The 13,122-nt window shown below is 55.6% G+C and overlaps 2 gene segments (V, D, J or C); both read right to left on the bottom strand.

Moving 5' to 3' along the window:
• Window positions 1-1,511: 1,511 nt before the first annotated feature.
• Window positions 1,512-2,018, bottom strand: LOC121816879 (probable non-functional immunoglobulin lambda variable 1-50). The segment is given in 2 exon segments: window positions 1,512-1,810; window positions 1,920-2,018. Coding segments are annotated over 2 exon segments (345 nt in total).
• Window positions 2,019-8,190: 6,172 nt separating this feature from the next.
• Window positions 8,191-10,398, bottom strand: LOC121816880 (immunoglobulin lambda variable 1-40-like). The segment is given in 2 exon segments: window positions 8,191-10,192; window positions 10,300-10,398. Coding segments are annotated over 2 exon segments (384 nt in total).
• Between the last annotated feature and the right edge of the window lie 2,724 nt (window positions 10,399-13,122).

Below are 13,122 nucleotides of genomic sequence, written 5' to 3'. Positions count from 1 at the left end.
CTGCAGGTGTGTGTGACAGGGCACTGACGGGGAGCAGCAGGGCACACGCCTGGAGACCTGTCTCATGTGCTGCTTGTGCCATGATCCGGTTAGGCTCAAAGGGGCCTGAAGAAAGCTTGCTCGGTTGGAATGTGAGGAGGAGTCAGGCATCTCCCTGCAGAGACAGGAAGCATCCGGGGCAGGGGGTCAGGGCACGTGTCCAGAGAAGGGGAGGCGGGTGACCCTGGTGAACAGCCGTTCTAGGTCAGAGAGGTGGGGCGCTCTGAACTTAGGACTCAGCTCTTCCAAATAGAGCAGAGAGGAAAGGCTAGGGAAAACAACATCATCTTGCTGAAACCCCTAAAGCACTTTTTGAAAATAGTATTTATTTTGGCGCCGTGTGTCTTTGTTGGTGCCCGTGGCCTGGCTCTAGTTGCAGAGAGGGAGGGCTACTCTCCATTTACGGGGCAAGGGCTTCTCCTTGCAGTGGCTTCGCTTGTTACGGCGTCTGGTTTCTGTGGCAAGCGCGCTTCAGTCACTGTGGCTTAGGATTTTGTTGCCCCAGGCATGTGGGATCCTTCTGGAGCAGGAATCAAACATGTCTCCCCTGCATTTGGAGGCCAATTTTTCACCTCGGAACCACCAAGGAAGTCACTGAAAGCCTTTTATTTTTCTGCTTCTTATTTTAGTCTCTGTGAAGTTATGTGTGTTTCTACACCCTCAAATCCAGTCACAGCGATGTTGACTACATTATTGTGTTTAATCCCCTGCCTAGCACCCAGCGGTGCCAGAGGCACCCAGCCTGCTCTCGTGGGACAGTAGACAGGGCTGTGTGAGCCCCAAGTGCTGGACTCGTCTCCCTGTTGCTGCACAGACCCACTGATGTGGACTGAACTTTATCCCTCAAACTCTGTGTCGAACCTCTCATTCTTGAGTGACTGGCTTTCAGGTAAGACAATGAAGGCGGGACCTGGGGTGACTGAGGTCATAGGAAGACACCCTAAGACACAGAGCTGGTGCCCCTGTAAGAACAGGGGAACCCCCAGGACGTCACATGGAGAAAAGCCTGGGTGAGGCCAGTCAGGACACAGGTGTCTGCAAGCCAAGCAGAGAGGCCTCAGGGGGAACCAGGCCTGCCTCACCTGGACCTCGGGCCTCAGCCTGCGTGGCCCTGAAGACACCGCCTGTTGGCTGAGCCACCCCATCTGTGTGCTGTGACAGCAGCCGTGACAGTTATCAGCCTCAGCCTCAGCCTCATGCACTGTGTCCCCACGGCAGCCTCTCAGCACCTGGGATGTCACGCGGGCTGAGAGCATCTGCCACCAAGGACAGGCTTTGGGGGCAGATTTTGAGAGGAGGACACATTGTCCCGACAAAGTCCCCTGGTGTGGGTCTAGACCCCACTTTTAGGTTAAACAAAAACAGAGGCAGTTGACCTGCCCGAGGATGGCTCTGCCTCGGGACCCCCAGGGCTGTGGGGAAAGCAGGCTTTTGTCTCACTTCCCCCCTGGCCTGGAGCACCGTGGGGCCATTCAAGCTGTCATCCATGATAAACAGTAATAACCAGCCTCCTCCTCCGACTGGAGTGAAGCGATGGTCATGGAGGCCGAATTTCCAGACTTGGAGCCAGAGAACCACTCTGGGCCCCCTGAGGGTCGATTGCTATCACCATAGATCGGGGTTTTGGGGGCCGTTCCTGGGAGCTGCTGGCACCAGCCCACAAAATTACCCCCCATGTTGCTGCTGCTTCCAGAGCAGGTGATGGTGACCCTCTGGCCCAGGGACCTGGACACGGAGGATGGCTGAGTCAGCACAGCCTGGGCCCGGGATCCTGGAAGGGGGAGAGACAGAGATGGTGACTCGGGGGTCCAAACACGAGAGCAGGGAGCAGGGCCCATGAGTCTTCCCAGGGCCCTTCCCCTGTCCCCGCATCCAGTCACCTGTGCAGAGAGCGCCCAGGGTGAGGAGCAGAGGGGACCAGGCCATGGTGGACACGGTCAGGGCATCCCGCCGTCTGTGGCCCCACAGCTGAGCAGAGCATCCCACCCCGCTCCTTCCCCTCTTCATAGCCTGAGAGGGGGCGGGGCCGTTCATGCAAATGACCTCCTCCCCGCCCCGCCCCCACAATGCCCTGATCCCCTCTGGGCCCTGGCTCAGCTTCCTGGGCCTGAGGGAGGCCAGTGTGTGATCAGGGGCGGGGTTGCGTGGGCCTTAGTGGTGGGAGGTCACAGCAGGGAGCCCTGAGCAGAAGCCAAGATGCAGTGTCAGGAGACTGGGCCCGGCTCTCACAACCCACCAACCCTCAGGACCGGCTCCCGCGCGCGCCCTGGGGTCCAGGCCCGGACCCTCGTCCTGTGACCTGGTGGCCTGGGCCCTCAGGGACAGCCCCGCCCCTGTTCAGTGCACTGCCCCCTCCGTAGGGAAAACTGCACTTCTGTCCCCTGTGCCTCAGGGCTTTCTGGGAGCTCCCCTCAGACCCTTTGGGAGAGTCAGTTATGGCGCCCTGTCTGCTCAGGGGTCAGGAGTGAGAGGCATCTAGGACTCAAACTCCTCTCAGCTCAGGATCAGAGCAGGGCAGTGACATCCCAGGGGGTCCCGTCCCCCGCTGTGCAGGACAGAGGTCCCCCCTCTGAGGGTTCCCTGTCAGTGGGGAGTGTCCTCCTTCCTCTGTGTGTCCCCTCAGCCCTGAGGAGGACGGGGCTCTTCCCTCTGGAGGGAGGGAGGGTGTGGGGAGAGGCCTGGGGTGTGACCCTGGACCCCTAAATGCCTGGATCTTTGCTGTGTGAGTCTTTCCACACACCGGACCCCGTCCCGTGTCCTGTCCTTCGAAGGGACCCATGCTGGGTGACTCTCCTGCAGGCACAGGGCACAGAAGGCTATGATCTTCTGACAGACGGACCTTGCTCATGATGGAGGCCATCTCATACAGGGGTTGAGGAATAAAGAGGAGCCCGGGATTCGGTAGGAAAGTCATGAATCCTAAGAGGAGGGGAGGAGCCCTTAGGAAAGAGTTGAGGAGTCAGAGGAGGCAGAGCGGAACTGAGGGGTGCAGGGGGCTCGGCTCTGGGGGCTCCTCCCCTCTCTGCTCCTGGGGAAGCGGGTAGGGTCTGATGACCCTGAAGAGGACACCCTCTCATTCTGGGTCCTCAATCCTGTTTGAAGCTTCACCCCCAGAGCTTGAGGGGTCACGGCTCCAAGTCTGTCTCCTGAGAGGAAGCACCTGCCGAGACCTCCAACTCGGTCCACTGAGCCCGGGGACAAGCCCAGGTCAGGGGACCATCTGGTGCGCTCAGGTTCCCCCAGCTCCGGGAGGGTGCACAGCGCCCCCTGGTGACGCACTCGGGGAATGTCCACGGTGGGAAAATGTGAGGAAGGAAGGAGCTGCCCCTTCATTTTCCAACTAAGAGCCCATCAGCGAGGGGTGTGCATCCTCTGCCCACTGACCCAGCAACCGGGTGCCCTGACCCCACTGCTCTGTGTCTGACGCTGACCTGGGCACCTGGGGCAACTCCTGTCAGCAGCTCCTTCCACCCAGGGGTTTGAGACCACTCCTTGTTGGCCAGGCTGAGGGGGCTGCGGTGCTACACAGCGTGACGCTCAGCTCCCTGGACTCTGAGGACTTGGGACACCAGGGAGGGAGGGGGCGATTGCAGGGCCAACCACCGGCCCCCATCTCACAGTCAGCACTGACGACCCAGGTGGGGTCAGGCCCAGGCCTTCCTGGCCCCACAGTCACCAGCAGAGGGGACGGGGGTGCACACGAGCCTGCTTTCCCACTCGCTCGGTCTCCCCTTGTTGCTGCTCCATCTCCCCGCGCACTGTTTACGGGGCGGGGCCTGGGGGCGGTCCACGTGCTGAGGAGCCCGGCCATGACCTGGCATCCGGGCCCCCAGGGAGTCACCGAGAGTGGGGGATCTGGGGAGCCAGTTCTGAGCAAGGTTCTTCCAGGAGCATAAGTCCTCCCATGAGCCTCGAGGTGTCTCCTCAGACAGCACAGGTTTGCGGAAATTCCTCCCAACTTCCAGTCTTATGTTTAAATACAGACACAGTTTTCCCCATGGCCTCAGATGTGAATTGTGTTTCTGGGGTTTTGGATTTTGACCGTGACCTGGGAGTGAATGTGTTATGGGGAATGAACATGCCTGGACTAACTTGTTACACAATTCTCAGGGGTTATTTCCAGATAACAGACAAAGACATACATCTGGAAATTTGATGTTCCTAAATATTTGGGGAGAGGGGGTGGTTCCCTTTAAAGCACAGATTCCTGCCACCAAAAAAAGGCTGTGATTTAGGATCTCCAGTTGGGAAACTGCACTCTAGAAAACTCCACGGGTGGTGCCCCTTCGGGTAAATGGAATATTAATTTGTCTCCAAGGTCAAGTTCATGATGCTGTGCATCTCTTAGTGTGATTTGAATGACAAGAGGCCTAATGGCCGTGGTGGGGGTCTGAGTCTCCCTGTGGAGCCAAGCCTCCTTCCAAACAACATGGGCAGAGAGGGGTCCCCCTGGAGAGATGGACGCACCCGGGGAGAGCTGGGAGGAGACACGGGGCCACGAATCACCGGACAGGAGACGGGCCCAGAGCCTCCCTCCCGTGGGGACCCTGACCTGTCCCACCCCCTCCCTGCCTCTCCTGCCACTAAGCGCTGAGCCCTCTGAGCACAAGGGCAGGTTTTGGTAGCCCTTCCCCGTGAGCTTACATCACTGCGGCACTGAAACGACTAGTTCCCAGATCACATTTAATAGTCGGGCTCGTCCTCGTGCTGGGCCCCGGTGACGGTGAGGGCGGCTTTGTTTCCAGAGATGGAGCCAGAGAAGCAATCAGGGGCCCCAGAATATCAGCTGCTTGTGCTGTAGATAAGCAGTCAGGGAGCCTGGCCTGGGGTCTGCTGGAACCAGCTGGGGTAGTTACTGGTAGTGACTGACCCAGAGCTCAGTCCACAGGTGAGGGTGACCGTCCCTCCTGGAGACACTGACAGCTGGCTCCTGGATCACAGTCCGAGCGTCCACCCCTAAGAGCAACAAAAGAGAGACAGGGGTTGTTATGGAGACAGGGCCCTCAGACCCTGCTTGGAGGTACCCCAAAGATGCAGAGTCTCAGCCCCTGACCTGAGCTGTAAGTGAGGAGCCCGGGCAGAAGAACCATCCAGGCCATGGTGAGGACCCTCCCAGAATGCGGCCTCCTCAGCCTCCTGGGCTGCAGGTGGGGTCCTGGGCCTTTTCATGCCTCCAGCCTCTCAGGAGGAGGAGGGGCCTCATGCAAATCACTTCCTCCTCTCCCTGCCATGGTCACCAGAGGTCCCCTGGGGTGGGGGTTCTTGAAGGAGGCAGATGCTGGACCTCACACAGGGCAGGGACAGCTCGGGCAGGAGCCCCTGAGTGATGGGGCGACGTCTTTCAGCAAAAGTGCTCCTGTGACCTTGGTGACCTCGGTCCTCTATCTCCTCCCTGGAGTGTCTGAGGCTGAAGGAGGAGTTTGCACGTCTTCCTCTGCTGCTGCTAAATTGCTTCAGTCATGTCTGACTCTGTGCAAGCCCACAGACAGCAGCCCACAAGGCTCCTCCATCCCTGGCACTCTCCAGGCAAGAACGCTGGAGCGGGCTGCCATTTCCTTCTCCAGCGCATGCACCCACGCATGCTGAGTCGCGTCAGTCGTGCCCAACTCTGTGTGACCCCAGGGACAGGCTCCTCTGTCCACGGGATTCTCCAGGCAAGAACGCTGGGGTGGGCTGCCATTTCCTTCTCCTAAGTCTGTCTCTCTCGTTCCAATAATCCAGCCTTTCCCACACCTGAGCCCATCTTTAGAACACTCTCTGTCTTCTCAGGGAGCCCTGAGTCCCGTCTGTGCGGTGCTGTCCGTCCTCCTCCACCAGCCCTGAGCCGAGCAGGAAATCCCGGAGCCTGTGTCTGCTGTGAAGGGTGAGGGGTGGCCCTTGAAGCACTCTTTTAAACTGTCTCTAGTCCCAGCGGTGGGGAGACCAGATGGGAGGTGGGGAGTGACAGGCAGAGCCTCGTGGGCAGGCTCAGGGTGACGGCGTCCTGTGCTGTGAACAGCCATGACCATGCGGAGCACCTTCCACAGAACTGCGGATCTTACGGGTAAAGGTCACCGTCTCATCATGCAATGACGACAGCGGGCAAGTTCAGTTCCAACAAAGTTGGGACACATGTCTCATCATCAGAAATAGAAAAACCCCGTGTGTAAGAGGTAGGTGTGCTGAGCGTCGTGGACCTTGTAAAACTCCCTTCCCTGTGGTTCTGCTGTGGAGCCGGATGGACGCGGCACAGAGGAGGGGTGTGGGGGCAACGAGGAGGAGAAGGGGCTCAGACGTCTCAAGTTAACGTGTGTGGAAGAGACGGGGAAAGTCTTGTTCACCTCTTGTTGCTTTCACATAAAAATGTGAATACTCTTCTTATTTTGTATTCGTGTTAGATTTGCTGCTAAAGCATCTGTTTAATGAAATCCACCTGGTCTCTGTCAGAGGCGCTTGAAAAGCTCAGCTCATAGAGGTGGAGATATGTATTCCTCCTTAACTCTCTTCTTATGCGAACGTGCTGATGACAGTTGGCGGAGCTCTGAGTTCATGTATTTCATGTCACAGGTGTCAACATAAAGGGAAGGGACGAGGAATGAAGCCACATAAACAGACACAGTCCCGGTTTCCAGGCTTCACTCCAAATGCTGAAACTGCCAAATAACACCACAGGGGACACTTTTAAATGACAGGCATGGTGACAGAGGGCTCTTGCCTGCGTCCCTCCTCTGCTGGGAACACCCGGGCGCTCTGCGGGCAATGGGGCAGCCTCTGCAGGGGTCTCACCCCCTGTCCAGGTGCCCCTGGAGGGCGAGTTTCCTGAAGGAAGTCCGTGTTCGCTGTATGACCGGCCCTCTGTCCTTGGGTGGATGTCAGGTCTGGGCACTGACCCCACGACAGAGCAGCAGGAACTGAGAGGCGAGCCTGTGGCTCTGAGCTGAGAGCTGCCATGTCCCCTGGGGGCCCAGGTGCAGGACGTCACCCTCCAGTGAGGACCCTGAGGCCCACGTGGGCAAGAGCCAAGGGAGGTGGTGCCAGCCTGCCTGGCCAGGACCCTGCGCTCTCAGGACCAGACCCACAGCGCCCCCTGCTGGCCTCAGGCCTCCTTCTCCCCACTTCACACCACAGCCTCTAGGAAGGGCTTTCTCACACTTGCAGCTGGGTCTTCCTGATGTCACCGCCCAGGACGGTAGAATGAGCCCCCTTCGTCTAGTCTGGGCCTGGTCATTGAGTTTTCCAGGTGCCTAATGACCTCAGACCCCTGAATGGCATGCTGATAAACTAATGAAGTTCAGGTTTCCCTGATGTCTCAGCCCGCTCTGCCTAGCTCGTGGGTTCACTGCCAGAACACAACCACCGGAACCTCAGTTTCCAGGGTTCAGACTCGCAGCATGCCCGTGGGTCGTGCCTGCTCATGGTTCTGTGTGAGCTTCCTTCCCAGGTTGACAGGTGGTCAGGGCTGAATGTGCAGGGCCTCCCGGGACCTTCCCAGCCCAGACTGCATGCCTCTGCTCTTATTTCTCTCTTTGCAAAGAGAATAGGCGGCTCTCAGGTGCAACAGTTCTCTTCTTGGTCACTTCCAGGGCTTCTCACTTACCCTTGATCAAGGGCCTCACAGTACGTCTTTTTGACTCAGATATTTAAAGATGTTTCTAGTCTAATTTTATAATCTTCCTATATTAAATGTTTGATATAAAATATTATGCCTATAAATGGGTATCTCATCCTTGTCTGGGCTCCTGTTTCATCTCTGGTTGAGAAACCCTTATGATCATTACCTGATCTTCACTGGACATGGTGAAGTCTAAGGTTCTAACCTTCAATTGTTAGAATCCATAGATTTAATGGAGGTGGGTTTATAAGGTCTGTGTCCAAAATAGTGACATTTATCCAATATCATCTCAAACAAGGAACCAGGGAGGGAAAAGGGGGAGAGATAATGAGGCAAAAGAGGAGGAAATGAGCAAGTGAGGAGTCTGGGAGCCGCATCCTAATGGGGAGGGTCTCCCAGAACCTGGAGTGGAGGGCTCTTCAGGCAGCAATTCCCTGGGAAAGGGAGGACCCAGCTTCCCTAAGGGTCAGGGTTCAGGGTAGAGCACGAAGCCTGGAGCAGGAGAGGGACGTGTGGGGGTGGGAGAGGCCCCTGGGCTCCAGGGCACAGATGCCGGGCTTCTGCTTCCTCGACATACTGCTCAGCACCTGTGAGGGACCCTGTGTACCTGGGCACATGGGCATTCTGCTTGTATTTGGAGACCAGACAGAAAAAGAGACAATTTCATGGACCCCATAATGATGGAGCAGCATGAGGAGGTGAGACTGCCTGGATGTAATAGCACAAGTGACCGCAGAGACCTGAACCAGCATTGCTGACGTCACAAGCCAGGGTCAGGGCAGTGATGGGGCCGACACGGGAGTACAGGGCAAGCTTTCACCAGACATCCCCATCACACGGGAATTCCTGTGGCTGTGGCTAGTGATGAGCTGTGTGACACTGATGACCAGCCTCCTCATCAGGATGGGGTCCAGAGTGATCCAGGAGGGCGTGAGGACCCACCAGGAGGCAGAGAACAGGGCCAAAACCCTGAGTGTCCCTCACCTCTGTCATCAGTCACAAATCACGGATTTTTCCCGGAATCTCTTGGCATCGTTGCCATGGTGATCCCCACTTCCCCGCTGTTCCTTCTACAGGACGTGGGGCCCTTTGATATAGACTCATCAGAGGCATCACAAGCAGAGGACCCGGGCACATCTTAGAGCCCCTGCTCCTCACAGTCCACAGACCACCGCAGCCCTGAAGGAGGAAATGCTCCAGTGGGGTGGAGATGAGAGGAGCAGAGGGCAGGGCAGAGCCAGCACCTGTGGGTCAGGAGAGCCACTCCCGGGGCTCCCTGCCGCCTGCGATGTATCCCCGGTGCCCCTCACTCCTCATGCTCTCTGCTCTGCCCCTTCAGGAGCAGAGTTCACGCCCTGGGGGACGATCTGAGGCTGAGGCTCTCGTCCCAGTTTCCGTCTACCTGTGTCACTGTGCAGAGCCCTGTTGCACCAGCCTGCACGGTCAGAGTCAGCCTCGTCCTCACGCTGTAGCCCTGAGACGAGCAGGAGCCCTGTGCTGGCCGAGACATCTTTGGATCCAGAAAACCCGCGGGAACCCCGGAGCCTGGTTCTTCCTGGAGTCTGAGTGGTAGGACCGGAGGACTGAGGAGGGCTCGCTGGCTTCTGCTGGCTCCAGTAAGAGCAGAGCGGCCGACACTGATGTCACTGCTCAGGGTGCAGGGAGCCACAGAGTCTCCTGTGGTCTCTCCGGGGACAGGGGTCTCCACACACAGGCCCTGAAACCATTGCCGGTCTCAGCAGTCCAGGGCCTCAGGGCTGCAGTGTGGTCACTCACAGCAGTACCAGCTCTAGGGGTTTAGAGAAACCAACAGTAAACAGGTGTAGAATTAATATACCTGCAACCTTATCAAAGAAGGTTAACAATAAAGCCATTAAATTGAGATTCACCTAAACTATCAGTTGAAAATACTAAGAAAACTCACTACTGAAGATTAGAAATTAAAATGATCATGTTTGAACAAGTAGCTTTGAACATGGTGGAGTATCCACATTCCCTTTGCCCTAAATGGTCTTACGTGGAGCAGCAGGACTGGGAAGAGCAGCTGAGGGCGTTTTGGCTGAAAACATGCAGTGAGTTGTGAGTACGACCACACATTCTTCTTCTCACCGTGTGAAATGAAATATGTTTTACGTCCATTTCAGAGCTGCTGCTCCAGTGTCTGCTTGGACAGAGATGCTTCAGCCCTGGGAGGCCCATGTTTGGGGGAGAGCAGGTTTTTGTCTCACTTCCCCCTGGCCTGGAGCACTGTGCCATTATAACTACTACTTTCATAAGTTGCACAGTAATAATCGGCCTCGTCCTCAGCCTGGAGCGAGCTGATGGTCAGGGTGGCCGTGTTGCCAGACCTGGAGCCGGAGAATCGGTCCGGGACCCCCGAGGGTCGACTGCTAGTACCATAGATGATGGTTTTGAGGCCTGATCCTGGGAGCTGTTGGTACCAGCCCACATAATTACCACCCCCGATGTTGCTGCTGCTTCCAGAGCAGGTGATGGAGACCCTCTGGCCCAGGGACCCGGACACGGAGGACGGCTGAGTCAGCACAGCCTGGGCCCAGGATCCTGGAAGGGGGAGAGACAGAGATGGTGACTCGGGGTCCACGCATGATAGCAGAGAGCAAGGCTGTGAGGCTTCCCAGGGCCCTTCCCCTGTCCCCCAATCCAGTCACCTGTGCAGAGAGCGACCAGGGTGAGGAGCAGAGGGGACCAGGCCATGGTGGACACGGTCAGGGCGTCCCGTGGTCTGCGGCCCCACAGCTGAGCAGAGCGTCCCCGCACCGCTCCTTCCCCTCTTCATAGCCTGAGAGGGGGCGGGGCCTTTCATGCAAATAACCATCCTCCCCGCCCCGCCCCCACAATGCTCTGATCACCTCTGGGACCTGAGTCACCTTCCTGTGCCTGAGGGAGGCCAGTGTGTGATCAGGGGCGGGGTTGCATGGGGCTTGGGGATGGGAGGTCACAGCAGGGAGCCCTGAGTAGGAAGCCGCAGGGGGCTGGTCTCTGCTCTTACCCCTCCAGATACTCAGGAAAAGCCTCAGAGCGCCCCCTGGCGTCCTGGCCAAACACACATCCTGACCTGGTGATCAGAGCTCTTAGAGTCAACTTTCCCCAAACTGATTTTGAAATTCTACCCTTCAGGATGTGTTTGGATGGACAACAACAGCCAACTGCAGCTTACCCTGTAGCGCATGTGAGTGTTACACTGTGGATGTGTGATCTGAGATTTTAAATGAACCAAAATGTGTTCATGGAGTAGTAAAAATCTAAGGTCGTCACTTAAAATAGATGCCTAAATTGAACTGAAGAAGATGCTGTTGTTAAGTCACTAGGCTGTGTCCACTCTGGCTCTGCATTGCCATGGTACGACTTAATTCTGCATTGCCGTGGTACTATTTCTAAAACATACTTTTCCTTGTAGCCTCTGTTGTCTAAATAAGATAATTTTAAAGACTTTCTGACAGGTACGGCATCTCCACTGGGGGATTTTATGTCGTAGCAGGACGTTCTATCTGTGAAACAAGGCAGGCTGAGTTATCAGAGCCATGGGTCGGTCTCAGATCTGAGATGAGCAACAGGACTGGACAAGGCAGATCAGCTGTTCTCAGGAATCTCAGATGTGGCCATAGACATGGTCAGACAGAGCAGCAACGCCGGTCCTGGGGGCAGAGCCCCAGGACAGGGCTGCTTTCCCAGCCCAGGGCCCCACAGCTTCCCCGGGCTCACTGTGCATAAAGTCAGTCCCACAGCAGCTGAGCACAGATGCTCCTCAGGCAGGAATCATCTTCAGGTCTGAGGACCAGGGTTTCTCTCCCCTCATGATTCCTCACTCGATGGGCACACAGGACGGAGTGTGAGGTTTCAGCGAATAAATCACCTACTAGAGGGGTTCAAGATCCCCTGAGAAATGAGGGGACCCTGGGGGGGCACAGGGAGGTGCCACGGTCCAGCCCTGGTGGATCCAGGATAATTCAAAGTGGAGACGGAGTTGGCATTCTAGGAAAAAGCTATTTAATTAGAAGTATAAAGAGATTAGAAAAGAATAGTGTAGTAGGAAAATTAGTGGAGAAAAAGAGGCTGAATAACTTGGTTTACGTGGGGTACCAATAAAATCTCAAGACAAGAGATTTGCACCACCTTCGTAGGCCACCGGCCCCCACTTGAATATCAGAGGGTACCCCGCCTTGGGCTCCCTCTCGCGTGGATCTTAGAAGCCAGGGCAAAATTAGCAGGCTTGGCAAGCACCCATGCTCCAGATGGGAATTCAGCCAGAAAAACAGAGAACACGAAAGAAAAACACGGGGGAATCAGTCTGTCCAGAAACTGATCCGTTTTCTTTGTTTTCAGGTTTGCTTATATACCTTTTTTTACACATAGAGACAAATGGAAATTTTAAAGTCACGCAGGGGTCAGCAGTCCTGACCTTTATCAAAATCACGTGCTTCATATAAATGTATACAAAAAGGTCTTAGGGGTTTTACATCATCTTCTGGCCAGGGGGCCTGCTACCATTTTATGATCCTTTCTTTCTGATAAAGGTCAGTCAACAAGAAACTTATTTTCCAGGGGTGATTTTTCTTAAACCAGGCACCACCCTCCAAAGGTACCAGATAAAGTTGCATTCTTGTAGGGTGAGGGTGTAGTGGGTTACAATTAAGAAAGGAATTTACTTAGCCTAAGGTTTAACATGATTAATCTTAAAGGTTAATACTTATTTCTCCTATATGCTAGTTATATATTCATTAACATGTAAAAGGGCAGGGGATTTAGCAGCAAACACTGGCCCAATAAATGAAAAACCCTTCACCAACATGATTTTTCTCTTTAGAAAAACCCAATGCTAACTAAAACTTTCAAAATAGTCCAAACTCTCTGTGCTGCTTATGGTTGAGAGGTTGTAAACAATCATGTACATAGTAGCAAGCGTGTGGATAATCCTGTCACGCAAGCTAGTCTGCCAGCAGAGAGGTTTGACCTGAGACACCCTTGTCACGCCCAGGAATTTTTATTAGCTGGAGCTGTAGGTTAACTCCTTCTCCGAGAAAGGTGGGGGACAGCCCCCCGTAAACTCAGAGGTGTAGGTGAGAGCATAAAGTGTAAAGCAGGCAGACTCTGGTTTTGGGGGTAGATGCTCAGGGAACAGGGGGTTTCCTGAGGCTCGATCCTGCCTTTGCGTATGCCGAAGCCTCCTTCCTCATGACCTTTGCCATGGGTGGAGTTCCTCACGCTGGCTCCCGGCAAGGAGGGGACGAGTAGGGGTCACACCTGAGCACCAGAGACCTGAGGCTTCTCGGGAAGGAAGGGTTAGAGAGGTGCAAGGAGGGGCCGAGGAAGTGAGTGTCCAGTTCAGGAAGATCTGGAAACATGTCCATGATCTTCCAACAGAGGGAGCTGGCTCCTGACCATGGAGATCATGGTCTACAGACCTACACGGTCACTGGAGGTCTGTAGAAAGAGAGAGGCCCAGGATTGGGAGGAGAGTCGTGAGTGAGGGG

This window comes from Ovis aries, chromosome 17, assembly GCF_016772045.2.
Source record: "Ovis aries strain OAR_USU_Benz2616 breed Rambouillet chromosome 17, ARS-UI_Ramb_v3.0, whole genome shotgun sequence".
Taxonomy (NCBI): domain Eukaryota; kingdom Metazoa; phylum Chordata; class Mammalia; order Artiodactyla; family Bovidae; genus Ovis; species Ovis aries.
Note: the sequence above shows the minus strand (reverse complement) of the source record. Positions and strands in the feature narration are given on the sequence as shown.